Raw genomic sequence first — 22,607 nt, forward strand, 5'->3', positions numbered from 1 at the left:
CAGACCGCCATGTCCAGGAGCCTCGCTCAGGAGGGACCCCGGCGAGCCCTGTTACCCAGCCTTCGGCGAGGAGGCAGACGGGCACCTTACGTGCTCACCAACTCCGCATCAAGCACCACAGCTGGTGAGTCAGCCAGGGCCTCGTCCGCTCTAGGACGTAGGAGGTTTACTCAGCTCTATGGCACATTACTTGGCAGGCGGTCACGCACTTACGCACGTGTGCAAGTGCGCACGCGCGGGGGGGCCCGAGGGGAAGTCGCCAGGAGTTAACCCTTGAGAATCCACACCTCAGCAGAGCCGTAGCGAGGGGCAGCTTGGCCGACGACAGAGCTCTTGCTACTTAATCTACCGGTTCCTGAGGTTAATGTCGGAATCTATTATCTGTCGGGAAAGCTCTTTGGGGCAGGGTAGGTTTTCTGACTACGTAACGAATCCTTCATTATTTATCCTTTTTTTTGTTTTTAATCTACCCCTCCTCCCCACCACCTAATAGGAAAAAAAAAAAAAATCTGAGTCGCAGGTGTTCTTCCATTCTAACTTTTTTTTTTTCACGTCCTCTCGGTTTTTCCCCCAGAGTAGTGGTGTGAATGAGAATCATCTGGAGGCCTTGTTAAAATACTGACTTGCAGGGCCCTGGTGGCACAGTGGTTAAGAGCTCAGGCTGCTAACCAAAAGGTCTGCAGTTCGAATCCACCACCCGCTCCGTAGAAACCGTGTGGGACAGATCTCTATTCTGTAGGATCGCTACGAGTCGGAATCCACGGCAACGGGTTTTTTTAAGTCCATAGTTTCAGACTCAGTAAGTCTGGGGTGTGAACAGGGCTTGGAACCGGTTCGTTCCAGTTGAAACTCTTGCTGAGAATTTGAATTTCTAACAAGTTACCCAGGTGATGCTAATGGTACTGGGTAGGGACCAATTTTGAGAAGGACTAATAGAGCAGTGGTTCTCAAAATTTATCGTACATAAGAATCACCTGAGGATCTTGTAAAATGTAGATTGTGATTCAGTATATCTGGGGCGGAAATGCAAATTATTAGCCTTACCCAAGGGGTTCAAAGCCCTGGGTGGAAGCCTGAGAATTCCCCTTTCTAAAAGGTTCTCAGGTGATCCCAATGGAGACCACACTTTGAGAACCCCTGCTCTACAAGTAAGTGATGCTCAATAATTAATTGTCTGTTTTGCTTGGAAGCTGGATTTTCATCTACTTGGCAATCAACAGAGTCTCTTTCTCAACGGTTTGCTTGCCAGTACAACCCTTCTTCCTGTGCCTAAAGGATCTGAGTGAGAAGGACCTGAAATGGGGGAATGGGTAGGGGGGCATCAGGGTAGGGAAGAATATTGCTGTGCCCATGGAAATATCTTGGAATATAAGGGTGAAGTCGGGAAAAGGATTGGGACCAGTGAAACATGATTGTCAGCGGGTTTTGGTTAAGACAGAAGGCAAAAAGGATACAGGTGTGCTGTCCAGGAGTCATTTACCATAGACGATGTTGTCAGGTAACGTAATGAACGTGTGCTTTTAACAGGTTTTCAGGGGAAGAGAATGAAAAGTTAACCAAAGGTTAATTCTCACATGCAAAGGTAAAGGGTTTTGTTAATTCTTTACTCAGAAGTGATGACGTGAACATTGCTGTTTTGGGTATTTGACCAAGGAAACCAAATTGTACTTTCAGATTATGCTAGATGTGTTGCTATGTGTAATATTGCCAGAGATATTCTTTGCATAATTTTGTGAAGGCAGCTTGGAGTCTTAACAGTTTGCTGGTTTGGCCAAAATAAACCTATATCCAACTTTGGTCCATACCAGCTGATACTGAAGTTCTTCTAAGTGAGGTAAAAGGAATCAAAGTTTCCAGAGAGATCAGGAATGATAATACAGGTATGGGAAGTGATAGGAGATTCTGAAGAATGAAACTGATAGGCTGCCCACTGTGGTCTGGTGAATTACTTAATATGCCCTTCTAGCCATAGTCTTTGTGACTCCCACACAAAGGTTGGTTGGGCCATGCAAATAAGGTGCTTGTGGCCTACCAAGGGGATTGGACAGCTTGCTGCTAACGCAGATAAGGTGCAAGGAACCTTTGTGGGGGTGGGGCCATGCAAATAAGGTGTATGGAACAAGGGAATTGGTCAGTTTTGCCATCCTGTTAGGCTTAAAGGGAGACACAGAGAGAAGAAGGAGCTGTAACATGGAAGACAGTGAGAGATGGTGGCACAGCTGTGGCAAGAGCTATAGCGGTACAAGAGCAGGAACCAGGAGACTGGCATAAGATGTTGAGCAGTGGGGCTTCCCGCACACAGAGCTAAGAGCTGTAACACTTACCCAGTGGGATTAAGGTTGTGTGTTAACTTGGCTGGGTCATGATCCTTAGTGGTTTGGCAGTTATGTAATGATGTAGTTTGGCAGTTATGTAAAATGTAGTTTGGCAATTATGTAATAATGCAGTTTGGCAGTTATGTAGTGATGTAGTCATTCTCCATGATGTGATCTGATGTGATCAGCCAATCAGTTGTAAGGGGTGTTCCCTTTGGGGTGTGGCCTGCATCTGATACCTATGTGGACGTTCTGGCAAAGCTCACTTCCTTGCTCTGGATCCTACATCCAGCTCGTCATCATCTGACCTCTGGTTCTTGGGACTTGAGCTAGTGGTCTGCTGTACTGCCTGCTGATCTAGGGATTTGTCAGCCTCCACATCCTGTGAGCAAGCAGCCTGACATCTTACGAGCCGATCTTGGATTCATCAGCCTCCATGGCCCGTGAACCAGCAGCCTTCTGTCTGACTTGCCGATCTTGGATTCATCAGCCCTGCAGCTGTGTGAGTCAGGAGAAGCCTCCAGCCTGACACCTGAGCCACGGACTTGGGACTTGCCAGCCTCTACAACCAAGTGAGCCATTTCCTTGAGATAAATCAATCTCTTTCTATATATATCCTTCATTTGTTTTGCTTCTCTAGAGAACCCAGCCTAAGTGTGGTTTTAGAGAAACAAAATCATTAAGATGAGTTTTCTACATTGGTTCTGAAGTCTGACTAGTCTTAAAGGCACTGATGACTCTGCCTCCAGTAGTAAAAAGGGTGCTGCTAATCCATGGCATGAGGTGGTAGTATTAATACACAAAATATCACCACCAAAAGGTCAGGTATTGGTGATGAGTAAGGCTCTGGGTAATTGTGTGTTTGATACTTTTCTACAATTTTTTCAGAATGAGAAGTATAGGGAAGCTTGTTGGTTGGTCCTACTTTCTCTAGACAAAGTGGTGAAAGAAAGATGAGCTCAGGGCTTCAGAGTCACGGTTCAAGCACCACATAAAAGACTTCAAAGTTGCCATTTGTGCCCTGAAAGAAAACCTTATTTTTTATAAGAACAGGGCTGATATTGCAGAAAACCAAACCCAGCATCTTATTGTAAGAGTGGATAAATTACAATGCCAGTTGAATTTCCAACCTCCAATGGTGCCTGAAGTTAAAGTGAAGGCATCGATTAGGAAGAAATGTGGTCCTGAAACTTGGGATGAGGTTATATGGGCAGATAATCAGGAAGCTGGTACACTAAGTCCCTAAATTTCATTGAATAACTCCTGCGAACAGAACTAGCCCTCTTACTCCCATCTGAAGAGATCACTAAATCTCTGTCTGCTAAGCCACCCTCCCCAGTAAAACCATTGTCCCCTTCACCCCAATCTGAAGAGATTAACTGAGCTGCACCTGAAGGGTCTTTTTCTGAGATACCACCTGGAATGGTACTTGCGGCATTACCTGGGGTATCACCTGAGGCAGATGCCTTACAAGCCATTGCTGAATGTTCCCAGGACCCACTCCCACCACCCATTTTTGCATCTAGACCTATAACTAGACTTAAGTCTCAGTGAGCCCCAAAAGGTGAAGTACAAAGTGTGACCCAGGAGGATGCATACTCAACTCCAAAAGAACTGCTTGATTTTTCTAATATGTACAAACAGAAACCTGGGGAATGTGTGGGAATGGCTATTAAGGGTGTTGGATAATGGTACAAGGAACATAAAGTTGAATCAGCCTGATTTTATTGATACGGGCCCACTAAATACAGATTCTTCATTCAGTGTTTTAGCTCGATAGGTTAGAAAAGGATCTAATGGTGTATTTGGTTGGTTCTCTGAAGCACGGATTACACAGTGGCCTATACTAAATCAAACTGAAGTACCAGACCTGTGTTGGTATACCGTAGAAGGTATCCAGAGGCTTAGGGAAATTGGCATGTTAGAGTGAATTTATTGGGGTAGACCCACAGACCCACACATGGAGTGCCCAGAGGACACACCATTTACCACAACTGTGAGAAACAAATATGTGAAGGGAGCCTCAGCATTCTTGAAGACTGCCATGCTTGCTTTTTCATGTAAGTCATATTTCACAGTTGGAACTGCCCTAACTGAATTTAAACACTGTCTCAGTTGTCTAGTGGTGCTATAACAGAAATACCATAAGTGGATGGAATTAACAAAGAGAAATTTATTCTCTCACAGCTAGAAGTTCAAATTCAGGGTGCCAGCTCCACAGGAGGGCTTTCTCTCTCTGTCAGCTCTGGGGGAAGTCCCTCGTCATCACTCTTCTCGGTTGATGAGCTTCTCAGCATGAGGACCTCAGGTCCAAAGGATGAGCTATTCTGGTGCTTTTTTTCTTGTTGGTATGAGGTCCTCTCCTCCCCGCCCATCCTGCGAGCAAGCAGCCTGATTTCTTACCTGCTGATCTTGGATCCATCAGCCTCCATGACCCATCTTTCTGCTTGCCTCTCTCATTTATATCTCAGAAGAGATTGACTTAAGACACACCCTAATCTTGTAGATTGAGTCCTGCCTCATTAATATAACTGTCAATAATCCCACCTCATTAACATCATAGTGGTAAGATTTGCAACACATAGGAAAATCACATCAGATGACAAAATGGTGGACAATCACACAATACTGGGAATCATGGAGTAGCCAAGTTGACACACATTTTGGGGGGGACACAGTTCAATCCATTATATTCCATCTGTTGGCCCCCCAAAATTCATGTCCTTGCCGCATGTAGGACACATTCATGCCATCATATCATACCAAAAGCCTTAAATGAACTCCAGGAGCAAAATCCAAAAATTCCTCTTCATCTGTGAAATCTAGAATGGAAGTTATCTGCTTCCAAAGTACAATGGTGGAACAGGCACAAGGTAGACATTTCCATTACAAATGGGAGAAATTGGAAGGAAAGAAGGCATCGCAGGCAAGTCAGCAGCACACATTACATTAGCCTTCAAGGCTTGAAAATAATCCTCTGTTCTCTGAGACTATTTAGACAATGGCCCTGCCCTCCAGACTCTGGGTTTTGGCCACACTCTCTGGATTCTGAGTGAAGAGCCCTCAGCCTTTGGCTTCAGCTCTGCCTTCCAGGCCCACTGGGATGGGAACTCTGCTCCCTTGGTTTTGGGTGGCCCCATTCTCCTAGTTCATCTGAGTGGCTGGTCCACACTTTGAGACCCCAGGAGTCATAGCCATACCCTTTGAAACTGATGCAGTTCTTCCTGTGTTCCTTGTCTCCTCAGCTTCTGATCCCTGGTTCCTTGGCCTCTGGGTCCTGCAGGCCTCTCTGCCCACATCTGCCCTGCTGGGGCAAGTATTCTAAAGCTCTGTAGCTCCACTGATAAGTGCACAGAGGCACCCCACTCCACCAGTAAACTTCAGCCAGAAGGCACTCAGCTTTCTTGCTCAGTGGGTAGGCAAGCCTAGCTCCATCAATGAGTGCATGGAGGCATCCGACTCTGCCAGCAAGCCTTCTGTGCCAAGGCACTCAGCCCTCTGGCTCCGTGGGTCGGCTCCAGTGCTGTCTCATTCTGGTCTCCTGGTTCTGCTTCTGCCATTTCTTTGCTGCTGCTGTTTCCCTGTTGCTGCTTTTCTCCATCTGAGCCATCTCCAGTGTCAGAGCTCTCCTCACTTCCGAGTCCTGACTAAAATTGTCTTTGACATCCATAATTCCACCAACAGTCTCTTCAAGGCAATCTAGGCTTTTACTGTTTGGCATTTTAAAACTCTTCCAGCCTCTATCCACTCACAGTTTCAAAACTGCCTCCACATTGTAGGTGTCTGTTAGAACAGAACCCCACTCCTGGTACCAAATTCTTTCTTAGTCATCTAGTGCTGCTATAACAGAAATACCACAAGTGGATGGCTTTAACAAACAGAAATTTATTCACTCACAGTCTAGGTGGCTAGAAGTCCGAATCAAGGGTGCCAGCTCTAGGGTAAGGCTTTCTCTCTCAGTTCTGGGGGAAGGTCCTTGTCATCAGTCTTCCCTGGCCTTAGTCATCTAATTTTGCTATAGAGAAATGCCACAAGTTTATGGCTTTAACAAAGAGAAATTTATTCTTTCATAGTCTAGTAGGCTAGACATCCAAATTCAGGGTGCCAGCTCCAAGGGAGGGCTTTCTCTCCCTGTTGGCTCTGGGGGAAGGTCCATGTCATCAGTCTTCCCTGGTTGAGGAGCTTCTCAGTGCAGGGACCCTGGGTCCAAAGGGCGTGCTGTTCTCCTGGCACTTCTTTCTTGGTGGTATGACATCTCCCTCACCCCATCTCTCTGCTCCCTTCTCTCATTTGTATCTCAAAAAAGATTGACTTAAGATAAAACCTAATCTTGTAGATTGAGTCCTGCCTCATTAACGCCTAACTTCCACTAATTTCACCTCATTAACATCATAGAGGTAGGATTCACAACACATAGGAAAATTATATTAGATGACAAACGATGGACGATCACACAATACTGGGAATCATGGACCAGCCAAATTGATACACATGGTTGGGGGAGACACAATTCAATACAATAACAAACACCTAACTACAATAGGGCTGATTGGACTCTGTGGTGGTAGGGGCCAAGTGGTGGCACTCATTTGACAATGACAGGCAGTAATTAGAATAGTCTGACACATGTGAACTTATGGCACTGGCTACTTAGTTTTGGTGTCCCTAGGAGTGAAATAGATGAGAAATCTACTAAATATTTACTTGATCTATACAAGTGAAAGAATTCTTGGTCAAGTGAAGAGCAGTCTAACTTGAATCGCCAGAATAGAAAGAGTCATGGCCCCTCAATCAGTTCCCAGACTTGAGGCAGTTTACAGACCCACAATCCCTTGAAAGAAGGGAAGGCTGAGTCACGTTGAGGAAGGACCCCACTGCACTGACAAAAATTTGTACTGTTATCCTTTCTTCCAACCTTTCCCAAAGGGATCTACGGCCTTTTACTAGAGTGACTATTCACTGGTGAAAAGGATATAATCAGACTTTTGGGGATTATTGGATACTGGCTCTGAATTGACAGTAATTCTAGGAGAACTAAAATGTCACTGTGACCCACCAGTCAGAGGGGGGGCATATGGAGGTCAGGTTATTAATGGAATCTTAGCTTAGGCTCATCTCAAAGTAAATCCAGTGGATCCCTGAACCTATCCTGTAGTGATTTCCCTCGTTTCAGAGTGCATAATAGATATACTCAGCAACTGGCAGAACCCGCATATTGGATCTCTGACAAGTGGAGTAGGGCTATTATGGTAGGAAAAGCCAAGTGGAAGCCATTAAGATAGCCCCCTTCATAGGAAATGAGTAAACCCAAAGCAATACCACATTCCTGGAGGGATTGGAGAGATTACTGCCACCATGAAGGACTTGAAGGATGCAGGGAGGCTGATTCCCACCACATTCCCATTCAACTTGCCTATTTGGCCTGTGCAAAAAACAGATGGATCTTGGAGAACGACAGTGGATTATCAAAAACTTAACCAGGTGGTGACTCCAGTTGCTGCTGCTGTTCCAGATCTGGTTTCTTTGCTTGAGCAAATTAATAAATCTCCTGGCACCTGGTGTGCAGCTGTTTATCTGGGTAATGCCTTTTCCTTCATTCCAGTTTCAAAAGAACAGCAGAAGGAGTTTGCCTTCAGCTGGCAAAGCCAGCAAGACACCTTCCCTCCCCTTGAGTATGACTTGCTTCTGACAATTAGAATAAATCAAAGGTAATAGGATGTTACTCCCTTCATTAGGTTTCCTAATATGGCAAACGTGATGGAATGTCATGCCTATGATTACATGTATATATAAGATTCTATCTTAGAAGACCAAAGAGAAAAAATCTCCTAGCCATGAAAAAGTAAGCTGCCATGTTGTGAGAGAATTTGTGATGGAGCTATATGACAAAGAACTGCATGTGACCTATAGGATTTCAGGGCCTCAGACCTAGAATTGCAAGAAACTTAATTCTGCCCAGCAACCGTGTAAGCATGGAAGAGGACTTCAAGCTCCAACCCTGATTGTAGCCTTGTGAGACCCTGAGCAGAGGGCCCAACTAATATGTGACTAGATTCCTGACCTACAGAAACTGGGAGATAACAGGTATCTGTTGGTTTAAGCCACTATGTTTGTGGTAATTTATTATGCAGCACAGGAAACTAACAGAGATTTTAGTACCAAGAGTACAGTCCTGTTGTATTAAATATCTAAAGATGTGGAATTGGCTTTGGAAAGAGGCAACAGGCAGAAGCTGGAAGGATGTCGAGGAGCATGATCATGAAAGCCTAAGTCACCTTGAACAAATTGTTACTAAGAGTCTGGACTTTAAGGATGCTACCAGTGGGGGCTCAGAAGGAAGTAACCTTAACACATGAGAAAAAGAAGATCAAACTAAACCTAAAGCAAAGAAAAACAAGGAAATAATAAATATTAGAGTGGAAATTAATGAAATAGAGACTAGAAAAACAATAGAGAAAATCAACAAACTCAAAGTTGGCTCTTTGAAAACATCAAGTGAAATTGACAAATAAGCTAGAGAGAAAGAGAAAATTCAAATTAATTAAATCAGGTATGAAGGAGAAGACATTACTACTAGGAAAAATTTGTATACCTAGATGAAACAAATTTCTAGAAAGACACAAACTACCAAAACTGACTCAAGAGGAAATAAGAAATCTGAATAGACCTATAATAGATAAAGAGATTTAGTTAGTAATCAAAAAACTACCCACAAAGAAAAGTCCAGACCCATAAGACTTTCCTGGTGAACTCTACCAAAAATGTAAAGAAGTAACACAATTCCTCACAAATCCTTCCAAGAAATAAAAGGGGGAGGGAACACTTCCCAACTCGTTCTAGGAGGCCAGCATTGTGCGGATACCAAAACCAGGCAAAGACATCACAACAAAAGAAAACTATAGCCCTTATCTTCAGTAAAATACTAGAAAACAAAATCTAGCAACGTATAAAAAGAATTATACATCATGACCAAGTAAGGCTTATCCCAAGAATATAAAATTGGTTTAACATCAGAAATTGAAGTTAAAAAATCAGTCAAGTCCATACCAAGAGAATAAAGATCAAAAACCACTGGATCACTTCAATACATGTAGAAAAAGCATTTGACAAAATGCAACACCGCTTCATGATAAAAACACTTAACAAACTAAGGAGTAGAAAGGCATTTCTTCAACGTGGTAAGGGGCATCTCTATGAGAAACCCACAACTAACACGTATTTAATAATGAAAGACTCATGTTTTTCCAATAAGATCAGGGAGAGGAAAGGCTGTCTCCTCTCACTGATTCTATTCATTATTGTACTAGAGGTTCTAGACAGGGCAGTTAGGAAAGGGGGAAAAAAGCATCCAGATTAGAAAGGAAAACGTATCTTAATTTGCAGAAAACATGATCCTGTATATTAAATCCTAAGGAATACACTAAGAACTATTAGAATTAATAAAGTACTTCATCAAGATTGCAAGATAGATCAACGTACAAAATTAGCTGTATTTTTATATACTAGTAATGAACAATCTGAAAGTGAAATTAATTTCATTTATCATAGCATCAAAAAGAATAAAATATTTAGGAATAAATTTAACAAAATAAGTATAAGATTTGTACATGGAAACTAGAAAACAATGTTGTAAGAAATATAAAAAAGATATAAATAAATGGAAGGACATCCCACATTCACAGATTGGAATACTTAATATTGTTAAGATGGTAATACTGTCCAAAGTGGTCTACAGATTCATCTCAGTCCCTATCAAAATCTCAGCTGATGTCTTTGCAGAATTGACAAGCAGATCCTAAAATTCATATGGAAATGCAGGAGACTTAGAATAGTTACAACAATCTTGATAAAAAATAATAAAGTTAGAGAACTCACACTTCTCAATTTCAAAACTTATTATAAAGGAACAGTAACCAGTCTGGTAATGACATAAGCGTAGGCATATACATCAATGAAATCGAATTGAGAATCCAAAATAAACCCTGACATTTACAGTCAATTAATTTTTGACAAAGAATTCAAAGGAGGAGAACATAGTCTTTTCAAATGATGCTGGGACAATTGAATATTCACATGCAAAGTAATGAAATTGGACTCCATTCTCACCATAAAAAAAAATTAACTCAAAATAGGTCATAAATTGAAATCTAAGAGCTAAAAATATGAAACTTTTAGAAGAAAATATGGAAGTCTTAGAAATGATACCAAAAGCATGAACAATAACAAAAAAATTGATATATTGGACTTCATCAAAATTAAAAACGTTTGCGCATCAAAGGATATTATCAAGAAAGTGAAAAGACAACGGACAGTCCTGGCTTACATCGGAATCACCGTGGATTTATTGGGGCCCCACCCAAGGAGATTCTCAGTCAGTCCTGCGATCTGTGCCCCATGGCTGATTCTGAGGTGTAGCCAGGGGCGATAACTGCCACTTTGGCTGCCATAAACCACCTGCAGCCTCCTCAGTGGGCCACGTCCTCTCATGCCCACTGTTCCTTTTGCCAGAATGACCTTCGTTTGCTTGACTCCTATCAAACTCTGCTGAGATGTCGTCTTCTCCAGGCAGCTGTCCCTGGCATTCCTTCCCACCCGCTTTCCAAGGTCTTGGTCAGTCATCTTTCCTGTGTGCTGCCTGGGGCTCTTCTGCTTACCTCCCTCTTTCAATTTATACACTGTGTTTGTCAGTTTACTTGTCACTTTCCCATACTAAGCTAAGTCTTTGAGGACAAACCTTTCAATCCTGAGAGTACTGGTTATCATACTCTCTTAAAAAAAAAAAAACCCGTTGACATCGAGTTGATTCTTACTCATAGCAACCCTACAGTATACATAGCAAGTGCTCAAGCGTTTATTGAAAGAATGGATGTAGGAATCCATTCCTGTTTTCTTTATGCTGTCTCAGATCCTTATGACTTAAGAGGCAGGAATAATTTTTCCTTATTTTTATGTTTACCCTGACCATTCTTCATGACCTTTCCTAACATTTTCACCATAATTCCTAATATAGAGTATCAGCCAACACTGTCCTGGACATTAACCCATTGTAACCCTTGGTTCAGTTCTTGACTTTGCTATTTACCAGTTTGAGGCCTTGGGAAAATTACTTAACTTTCAAGAACCTCAGTTTCCTCATCTGTAAAATGGGAATGATAATAATAGTTACCTCATAACGTTATTGTCAGGCCCAATAAAATAGTATTTGTAAAGTGATTGGCCCATATAGGAAACGCTGGTGGCACAGTGGTTAAGAGCTGTGACTGCTAACCAAAAGGTCAGCAGTTCGAATCCACCGGGCACTCCTTGGAAACCCTATGTGGCAGTTCTACCCTGTCCTGTAGGGTTGCCATGAATTGGAATTGACTCAAGGCAATGGGTCAATGGGTTTTGGCCCATATTGTTGTTTATTGAGTGCTAGTTCCCTTCTTTTGGGAGGCCCCATGACATAATCAAAACGAAAGCCAAACCCATTGCTGTTGAGTCTATTCCGACTCCTAGTGACCCTATAGGACAGAGTAGAATTGCCCCAGAGGGTTTCCAAGGAGCAGCTGGTGGATTCAAACCACTGACCTTTTGGTTAGCAGCCAAGCTCTTAACCACTGCACCACCAGGGGTCTGTCTCATGGTGTAGTAGAATGAGCTAAATCCTATGGTTGCAAAGCCCACTTCCGCTGCTTTGTTGTTGTTGTTAGGTGCCGTCAAGTTGGTTCCAACTCATAGTGACACTATAGGACAGAGTGGAACTGCACCATAGGATTTCCAGTGAGTGGCTGGTGGATTTGAACTGCCGACCTTCTGGTTAGCAGCCAAGCTCATAACCACTATGCCACTGGCTGTGTATTTGGTCAGCTTATGAATCTTAGCAGCCTCATTTAGAAAATAAGCATAATATTGATTGTCCTTATAGAGTCGTTGGGAAAATTAGATAAAATTTATGTTAAGTATCCAGCTAATGCTTGGCATCTAGTAGGTGTGCAATAAAATGGTAGTTGTTATTACTCTGAGGAGTAATATTATACTACAGTGTTTTTCCTGTTTTCCATGATCCACAGACACTACTTAATTGTCCCTAATATTATTACTGAAGGTCAAATGATTTTGGCTATTCTTAAATTTTCTATTTTACTTTCTGAAAAAATCCTGAGTCACTTGTAAATATACCCATTATATGGAAGCTCTCTTTTGATCGGATTTCTTACCAGTGCTACCCTCTCTGGCACCTGGCTTTCAGAAACCTGGGTTTATATTCTGAGCACATTTTTTTTCCTGTGTAACATTAGTACTGTACAACTCAGAAGCTCCCTGAAGAATTGAAGTTCAAAGGAATCTTTGAGACACAGACCTCCTTCCCTTCCCTGCCTCAACCACGGAGCCTTTTCAGACTGCCTCTTCCCAGAATGTCAGGAGAGTTCACCGCCTTGGCCTGCCATGTTCCAAAAGAACAAGAAGGACTTATAATTGTGAAGGTTGAAGAAGAAAATTATGTTTGGGGACAGGAGTTTGGTCTTCAGGGAAGCCCCCATAGCCAGGAAATCTTCCGTCAGCAGTTTAGGCAGTTTGGGTACTCTGACTCCTCTGGGCCCCGGGAGGCTCTGAGCCGACTCCGGGAACTTTGCCACCAGTGGCTGAGGCCAGAGACACACTCCAAGGAGCAGATTCTGGAGCTGCTGGTGCTGGAGCAGTTCCTGGCCATCCTGCCTGAGGAGCTGAAGGCCTGGGTGCGAGACCATCGACCGGAAAGTGGAGAGGAAGCCGTGACTATGCTAGAGGAGCTGGAGAAAGAACTTGATGAACCAAGGCTACAGGTAAGAAGTAGTTTTGTTCTGGTTTTTAACCTACTGTGGATTAGTGGAGAAATCATTATAAGTGGGCATTGATTTGGTTATCAGAGAATTACTATGAGTTATTCTTCTTCTACTGGGTTCAAGTCACTAGGGCTGTTAGTCCTAGTGTTTTCTATCTAATCATCTGAGTGAGTTTCTGACTCCTCCTGTCCTGCAGTGTTACTCTAGGGGTTTTCCTCTTGTATGTTCTCGGAATCATAGTGCTGGTATTTGATTACTCCTAGGATACAGCTCATAGCCAGGAAATGATCTGGAAGGAAATGACATCTGTGGGAGCACTGAAGTCTCTGAGTAGCCAACTCCAGCCCTTGGAAAACCAGTGCAAGAATGAAACTCATGAGTCACAGACTTTCCATGAGAGAGGTGAGGAGGCAGAATCCATTTGGGGTGCAAGATGGAGATGAGGGCTATTATCTGTGGCATTGTTCATTCTAGGTCTTTTTGTTTATTTGAGGAGGCAGGGGTGGTTCCTTGTGGCTGTCATTAAGAATTGTGGAAAGGGCCTTGCCTAGACATAGTCTTCCATTTGCTCTCTCTGGAATCTGAAATTCCAGTATACTTTCTGACTTTAGATTCAGAGTTAAGATTTCTATTAAAATTCTCTATATCCATAATATTCAAAGACCAATATTCAGGTTTTTAATATTATGGCCCTTTTAGCAAGGCAGTCCCTAAGATGGCGATGAATACTGTATTAGTAGAGATCCAAACAGTTGATGAAACCACATAGTAACTTGAACAGGGAAAGTTTAATTTTAAGAATTATTAACTGTAGCAGGGAATTACCTACTAAGGTGTAAACAGAACTCTAAAGGATACAGAAATAACAGATACAGGGAGTCTCCAGGGCTGAGGCAGAGCACCCAAGGAAGAAATAATTGTGTAAGAGGGTATGCCACTACCCCTGCCCCAAAACCAGAGCTAAAATCCAGACCTTGTTGGAATGGGTATAGCCGTGGCCCACACGGTGGAGATATTTGATGAGGGGCCATGTTGGCAGAACTTGCTAGGAAGCTTCTCTCTGGGTTGACTTGGGGAGCCATTTACCTGGGGCAAGGGGTGGGGTGCTGTGCTGCAGAATTCACTGAGAAGCTGCCATCTTGGCGCCAAAAGCTGCCTGTGGGGAGGTTCATGCCATAGAACTTTCTGAGGAGGCACCCACAGGGATGGTGCCACTGAAACTCAGTGGGGGTGACACTGCTGGGTATTCCCAGTTCTGCAGGAGCAAACAGAGCACACCAAAAGCAGGAACAGAAGCCCCTTCCTCCTCCTGTGTCCTCTAGCCCCCTCTACTGACAAAGCTTACATCATGGCAGCCAAAAAAGAAAAAAAAAAACCAAACCCAGTGCGGTCGAGTCGATTCTGACTCTTAGTGACCCTATAGAACAGAGTAGAACTGCCCTATAGACTTTCCAAGGAGCGCCTGGCGGATTAGAACTGCCGACCCTTTGGTTAGCAGCCGTAGCACTTAACTATTACGCCACCAGGGTTTCTTCATGGCAGCCAGCAGGGGAGAAATGTTCCAGGATCACAGGCAGGGCAATGAAGGGTGGATCTGAAACTGGGAGGCAATAAATTGGTAACTGTCACAGATGCCAACGATTACAATGAAACCTGTGAGAACTGAAACTCAACAGGACTGCCTTGTTTTCTGGGTCTCGCAAGTTTTCCGCCTCTGACAGGGTGCAGTCTTAACACTTTTCTATAGTTTTCATGGAAAAATATTTGAATTTTCCTTTTTTGACAGGTTTCTGCCTTACACGGGTTTCTGCTTTAGTAACTTTTACTGTATGAGCAAAAGGACTTTGATTATGTCATTGGTAAAACCATCCCTATGAATAGCAGATATATGAGGCTTATCAATTTGTTTTCATTAAAACTTCTCATTTCATCTTTACCAAGCAATCTTATTAACTTCCCACGAAGGTGAGCTATAATGAGACAATACATTCATTCACTCTGGTCTATGTGACAGTTACATTATTCCTTAATTCTCATTTTGACTTTTATCACTCGGTTCCATGAGCTTGGTTAATGAGAGTCTATCACAAGAGGTAAATCTGTTTATTATATACTGATAAAATTAGGTTTGTGAGGCCACAAACCTGAGGGCCAGACCCTGGATCATAGCGGTTCACCAAGGGAACCCATAGCATCCATTCACTGAGGCTCCTGGGAACCTCCCTCCCAGCCTTTCTTCATGAGTCATACCCTCATACTGCCCTTAGCCAAGTGAGCCCTCTTAAATATCTTTACACCAAGCAGGATCTACATTAAAACACATTTTGAAAACTCATCTCAGCAAGTCCTCTGCTTTAAAGCAGGTAAATATCTAGGTCATTTATGGAAGATTATTTTAGTTTTTTCTTTCTTAAGTCCTTTCTTGGGCCTTTTCATGTTAGTACAGTGAAACCCGTGAGAGACTGCCTTGTTTTTCTGGGTCCCATAAATTTTCTCTTGATCTCTGTTAATGGAAAATATTTGAAGTTTTCTTCTCTGTAGGGTTTCTGCCTTACACAGGTTCCAGCTTTTGCAAGTTCTGCTGTATTAAAATTCTTCCCTGTGTCCATATGAAAAACTTCCAGCTTTAATTTAATGCCATTTCCCTTTGTTTACTCAACACAGTCCTCAGAAAGCACCACCCGCATTTGAAGATAATGAATAAATGCTCTTTGCCCTTCTTTTGACTAAGCCTGTCACTGCCTCTGATTTCCATCTGTTCCATCTCCCTGGTCATCTTGGCACGCTTCTCAAGACACTGTCCAGTCTCTCCACATTCATGTGAAGTTCTAGGATCAAAATAAAATAAAATTCTCTAATAAGAATCTGATTACTTTAAAATACAAGGTTAATTCACTTTCCAACTCTTATCTGTTATACTCCATATCTTTTCATTTGTTTCGTCACAGTGGTATTATGGTGTTGACTCAGGTACCTTACAGGCAAAGTGATTCCACCTTTTTCTGCCGTCTTTGGTCTTAACACAATTTCCTTATCCTCCACTTATACCTGGTTCCTAAGTGTACAGCCTTGAATGGGTTCCTATTGAATCTCATTATGCTAGTCTCTTTTTAGTCCCCCTACCTCTGTAGAATAAATGTGGATCTTGTCAAGTCTCTTACCCAGGTCATAGGTTTAAAATCACCAGAGAGACCTACCTTGATTGTAAGAGTTACCATGCCATTTTTACAACCTTGGGTTATGATTTTCCAGTAGATGGTTCACCAGCCTAACAGTATGTCTTGCTAGAAGAGCCTGAGATGGAGGGTTGGATGCAGATGATTTATTGAGGGTCTACACTTCGGAGAAATCTGTAATAGAGTGAGGGAAGCAGGATTAGGAAGAGAAAAGAGCAAGCAATGATGTGGTCCCAGGTAAAATCTAGCTTTGGACTAATCTATGGGAGGTATGGTGGGGGGTGGGGGCAACCTGGAGCATAATTACACTACAGGTCTAGCAGTGAGGGGGATGGGGGTGGAAGTAATTTCCTTGGTCAAGTGGATCTCATTAAAAAAAAAAAGTTTTGTTTTTTTTTTTTTAGCTGAGGACAATTTTCCAGAGAAAGGGGCATCGGTGGGCAATAAGGAGCCAACACTCATAGCAGCTGGGGGAAAGGAATCTGAGTGGGGCAGTGCAGCAGTGTCTACATAGTACTTAGGCTAAAAGCATATTTGTCAATGTGAAATTAAAGGCCATGTCCCCAGTTAAAAGGTTTTAGACCAGACAGGTCACTGAATAGGTAGGGAAATAGCAGGGGGTGTGTTGTAAAGAAGAGCTCCATTATAGAGAAACTTATGGCTTTTTTTTCTTTCAGTGCGCTTATAATCTGTGTTCCACCCTCCAGCCTGCAGAGTTTGAGCTTGACTGTGAATTAGCTTTCATTCATGGGAAGATATTAATTGGGTTATTTGGATTATCTCTGTATCGGTATTCTAAATATTCAAGTAACCATTCCCCATTTTATTCATATTTATCATTCCTAAGAACTACTCTAGTGAGCAGTTTATCCTAATCTTTCTTTTTTTGTATAATATTAATATATAGTTGGAAAAAAAAAACACCCCGATTTTTCCTGATCTGTATATCTATTTAAGGTCAAGGTCTTTCTCTGGTCTCATAATTTGACTTCACATATTGAATTCTAAGAGGTATATTAAATCCCATGAGTTACATTTCTATGCTAATTTTCACATCCCTAATTTTGACCCTGCACAATTATATTGCCAATTTATACCCTTTATAGTTTACACTCTTTAAAATTTGATCTATCTGCTACTTCAGAAAATTTCTCATTAGTTCATCAGGCTTCTGACTAACCAAGTTGGTGGTTATTTTTCTGCCTTTATTACATACTAATATATTTTTCTGTAAACATTCCCTTTTTGATTAAGCACAGCCTTGAATAATTTTAATTTCTACCTAAGATCTATAGGAAGTGTGAATTGTAGTGTTCAGCCCTAATCTAAGATGCAGTGCTGTCCATCTCTACTTTCTGGTAAGGAATGGGGAAAAGGGAAGCCGGGCACTTTTCTGCTCTTGTCAGGTACTCACTATGAGGCTTTATTATCATGCTTGAAGTATTGTGAAATCAAAGAATATCAGAAAGAAGTATTTTCATATAAAAACATAATCCAAAGCTAAACTAAAATTATTTTTTGTTTTAGTGCTGCTATGGCCCTGTTTTCTACCAATATTGTTATTACTAGGTGCTTTAGAGTCGATTTTGACTTTTAGCAACCCCATGTGACATAGCAGAACTGCCCCATAGGATTTTCTTGGCTGTAATCTTTACAGAAGAAGATCTCCAGGTCTTCTCCTGTGGAGATTTTGGGTGGGTTGGAACCACCAACCTTTCAGTTAGCAGCTGCACTTAACTGTTGTGCTACTAGGGCTCCTTCTTCCGAGAGGGAAGGTACATAACATAGCAGAAAGAGTATAGGCTTTGATGTTAAACACCTGTGTTTGAATCCTGACTCTACCCATTATTAATTCTGTGACCTTTGATAGGTGGTATAGGCTCTCTCAGCCTCAGTTTTCTGATCTATAAAATACATGAAATAAGCTGAGAGAGATTTTTGGGAGGATTGGAGTAACTTAACAGTGTTTTAGATTCCTCCCTTAAAATTATTCAAGTTATATCAGCCATCATCTAATAATTTCCTCTTATCAGTTAGTAGACATTTAGAATTGAGAGGCATGTGATGTAAAAGCAAAAGGTTTGGCGATGGGCAGTCACATCTGCAAATTGTTTCCAGCCACCTTTGACCATTTACACATAAAACAGTGAACATACAAGACTCCCACCTAATTCCAGAAGGAGTCACTAACCCACAATATTCCTTTTCTCAACCTCTGAGTGTCTTACTCTGCCTATAATCATTTGATCTATTTGGAACCTGCCAGATTCTGCAACTGCCTTAATGCTTCCTAGTTCCCACCCACCTACCTCTTTCCAATACTAACCCCTAAAGCATTTCCTAATCATATCCTCTGTTCTCCTACTTTGCTAGAAGCACCACTGATTCAAGACTTTTAGGCATCGTTCTTTATCCTGATCACTCTTCATTACCTCTTTTCCTTTCTGTTATTCCCTAAAAATACATCTTCTCTAACCCAGCATTTTTCTGGCTTACTGGTCTGTCCTGATACTCCTGCTTATAACCATCTTCCCTAATTAATGTCTTCCCCTGGTAATGATCCCTCTTCTCCATTCTCTCATTCTCTGTTAACTTACTGTCAGAGATGGCCATCTCTCAGTGCTTACTCTTCCCAGGCCATTTCTCCAAATTCTTTGAGATTTGGAAGCTAGTTTTAAAAGTTTTTCTCCTAATAGGTATTTCTTTCATTTGGTTTATTTTCTGTTCTATGAAAATTTTCTTCCTTCCAACATGAGAAGCAAGTAACACTTGTATTTTCTATGCACATTTTTAGATGACAAGATGGTGGCTGACAGAATGTTAACTGCAAAGCAGGAAATTATTGAATATGTTACATCAGCAGCCTTGATATCCCCAGGAGGACTACCTGGGAAAACTCCTTCGGGACAGATAGTTGAAGATACTTTAGGAGGTCCAGACAACTTCGAGAAACAAACAGGAAATGCTACAAGGAACAAACTGGGTCAGCTCCCTTCCCAGGAAACACATTTCAGTCTGGCAACTTTCAACAAGAAAATCCCCACAAAAGAGACTGTTCTTGAATGTAATCAAAGTGAAGGAAATATCAATCTGAACTCAAATGTTATTACACAACAAAGAATTCACACTGGGAAAAAGCTCTATAAGTGCTTTGATTGTGGGAAAGCCTTCTTCCAGAACTCAAAGCTGATTAGGCATCAGAGAAGTCATACTGGTGAGAGACCATATGCATGTAAAGAATGTGGCAAAGCCTTTAGTTTGAGCTCAGACCTTGTTAGACATAAGAGAATTCATAGTGGTGAAAAACCATATGAATGTTGTGAATGTGGAAAAGCTTTCAGGGGCAGCTCAGAGCTCATTAGGCATCGGAGAATTCACACTGGAGAGAAACCTTACAAATGTGAATGTGGGAAAGCCTTCAGCCGGAGATCAGCCCTTATTCAGCATAACAAAATTCATACTGGAGATAAAGGCTATGAATGTAATGAGTGTGGGAAGGCTTTTGGTAGAAACTCTATCCTTATTGATCATCAAAGGATTCACACTGGAGAGAAACCTTATGAATGTAATGAATGTGGTAAATCCTTCAATCAGAGCTCAGCCCTCACTCAGCACCAGAGGATCCACACTGGGGAGAAGCCTTATGAATGCAGTGAATGTAGGAAAACATTTAGGCATAGGTCAGGCCTTATGCAACATCATAGAACTCACACCAGAGTTTGAAGATGCTTTGGGAGGTCCAGACAACTTTGAGAAGGAGTTTCCTATTGTGAAACACTAGTGATTCACTTTGGGGATGCCACAGAAGATAGAAGTTTCCTGAGAGCAAGGTTTTTGTCCCTCTAGCCCTGTTCAGTACTGTAAGAGGCTATCCACACAAATATGCTTTATTGTGATTGACTGAAGTGATGAATGAACATTTTCAGCGAGGTCTTCTCCAAGAGGATGGTAGGTATTGGTTAGAAGCCTAACTAATTTCTGGATGAGAGAGCCCATCAACCCACATATAACTGCTGTTGGGCACTTCTGCAGTAAGTTCAGGACTGGGGCAGAGATGTTGAAAGTAATCCATGTAAGATAGGCCAAGAGGTGATCCCTCCAATGGCAAGGATCTCTTCCTGGCAGGGTCATTTGTGCATTTGACAGGCGGAGGTACATGCTGAGAGTTATTAAACGATCTGAACTGAGGTTGTAAAATGTTGAACTGTGCCTTGGAACAGTTTAATAGCATCTGAGAAAAGGTAGCTTATTCTTCACCCTTACCTGTTCTCAGCCCTGAATTTCCTGTTGAGGTTAATTGAGATCTGCTTATTTTTTGAGTACCAGCTCTGTAGCTGGCATTGGGGGCAGACTTGGTCATTGACCTCCCAGACTTAAAGGCTAGTGGGAAATACACTTATGAAACAGGTAATTACAGTAAAGTGGGATAAGTGGCTTTGGTAGGATAAATCCAGGGTTCTGTTGAAGTACATTGCAGAAGTACCTAATCTGATGTGGTGTGATGGATTGTTTTTATATGACCTTTCTTGCCATGGTCTTGTAACTCCCACCAAATGATTGGGTGGGACTATGCAAATAAGGTGCCTGAAGTCCACTAAGGGAATTGGACAGCTTGCTAATAATGGAAATAATTTGCATGGCACCATTTGGGATGGGACTGTACAAATAAGGTGTTAGGGAACACTAATGAGGGGATTGGTCAGCTTTGACATCCTTTTAGGCTTAAAATGAGCCATTCCACAGGCGGAGAGGGGGGACCTCACTACCACCAAGAAGAAGACATGGAAGCTGAGTGCATCCTTCTGGGCTGGGGACCCTGTGCTGAGAACCTCCTAGACCCAGGAGACAGGGAGAGAGAGAACTGTAACACTGGAGACAGCACAAGATGGCAAGAAGCAGTTGCAGAGAACTGTACAGAAAATTGGCAGCAACAGGACCAGGAAACTGGCAAGACAGAACACAGCTTCCCGGCCCATGGAGTAAGGCAGTTACAGTGGGTGTGCTGACTCACAGAGCAAGAGCTCCTTTGGAAAGGGGGCTTCTTGGCAGAGTGGGATGGCTCCAAGCACTTGTCTATGGAACAAGGCTTGTTGACCCACTGAGTGAGAGAGCTGAGACCTTCAGGTCAAGGCTAGCTACTGGAGTATGGTGCCCCCAGGCACGTATTGGTGTAGCTAAAGAGCTTTGTAACACTTGTCCAAGCAGGGCAGAGGCTGGGCCAGAGGCCAAAGGACCAAGAGGCCAAAGGCCAGAGAGAGGCCTGACTGTGGGCATGGCTGAGAACAGGCTGTCCTGATTGAAGAATTGTATCCTGAGTCATCCCTGATCCTGAATTGTAACCTCTGCTTCCCTAATAAACCTCATAACTGTGAGTATGGTCTTTGAGTTCTGTGTGGCCATTGCAACGAATTATTGAAATGAACAGAGAACTAGAGAGTGCTATAGGAGGGACAGCTGGTGTCAGAACTGGCAAAAAGGTTGGAGGTATGTCTGACCTCCACCTCACAGAAATTAGTTTTGGACTGCTGATACTGATAACGATTCTCTCTCCCTCCCCTTGTGAAGTCAGACGAGGAGGTCAGATGCCCCACGCCACCATTTTTACACCTGGTCTCTTGGCCACTACAGGCTTCCTCGATGTGATGACATCTCAGTTGAGACCTAAAAGGTGGGTAGTTAGGCAAGTCAAGGGGAGAAGGAAAGAGAACAACATTATAGGCAGAAGTTATTGCACATACAATGTCATGAAGATAAAGAGAATCTGGAGATGTCCTTTCGTCAGTGCTCTTTTCTGTGGCAGGAATTGGTTCTCATAGAATTAGTGTACTCAGAATTAGTGTGATGGAAGACTCTGGTGTGTCATATGGAAATAGGCACGTGTACACCACAGAAAGACTACATATTGGAGGTGAAAGGGACAGTGGGGGCTGGGAGTGTTTGGGTCCCATGACCCTGGGGCTCAGGGAATCAGAGGCTCACAAGAATACAAGGATGGGAGGTCTGCCTTCCCAGACTCCTCCATTCTGCATTCCCATATCCCCTTCCCCCCGGCCATGAGACTATCAGGCTCATAGACTCTAAGTTACTTGAGGTTAATAAATATTTGTCAAATTACCCCCACAGATTCCTCAAAACTATAATTGCTAATTTTTATTTTAGCAATTTAAATTAACCCACAATTAACTGCTGAGGACAATTAACACCTAGGAGAAAAGTTTGTTTCCTCTTCTGAGATGTCCTCATTTCCCTTCCAGATAGTGTCACTTCTGAACAAGGGTTGGCAACCACAGCTGTTTTGGGTAACAGGGGAG

General features: G+C 42.5%; 1 protein-coding gene across 6 annotated transcripts; it reads left to right on the top strand.

Annotated features, from left to right (window-relative positions):
* The first annotated feature begins 11 nt into the window (after positions 1-11).
* Positions 12-22,580, top strand: LOC100670690 (zinc finger and SCAN domain-containing protein 30). Of its 6 annotated transcripts, none has more exons than XM_064294611.1 (5): positions 12-124; positions 2,677-2,887; positions 12,596-13,120; positions 13,384-13,522; positions 19,091-22,580. In XM_064294611.1, exons 3-5 carry the CDS (start codon positions 12,713-12,715, stop codon positions 20,017-20,019), a joined length of 1,476 nt encoding a protein of 491 aa, XP_064150681.1. In that variant the 5' UTR covers positions 12-124; positions 2,677-2,887; positions 12,596-12,712; the 3' UTR covers positions 20,020-22,580. The 6 variants fall into 6 exon arrangements, with proteins under 6 accessions (XP_064150681.1, XP_064150680.1, XP_064150678.1 ...); XM_064294610.1 differs by lacking the exon at positions 12-124 and adding an exon at positions 294-407; XM_064294608.1 differs by lacking the exon at positions 12-124 and adding an exon at positions 300-407 and having other exon boundaries at positions 2,608-2,887.
* The last annotated feature ends 27 nt before the right edge of the window (positions 22,581-22,607 follow it).

The sequence above is a fragment of the Loxodonta africana genome, chromosome 11 (genome assembly GCF_030014295.1).
Source record: "Loxodonta africana isolate mLoxAfr1 chromosome 11, mLoxAfr1.hap2, whole genome shotgun sequence".
Classification (NCBI taxonomy): domain Eukaryota; kingdom Metazoa; phylum Chordata; class Mammalia; order Proboscidea; family Elephantidae; genus Loxodonta; species Loxodonta africana.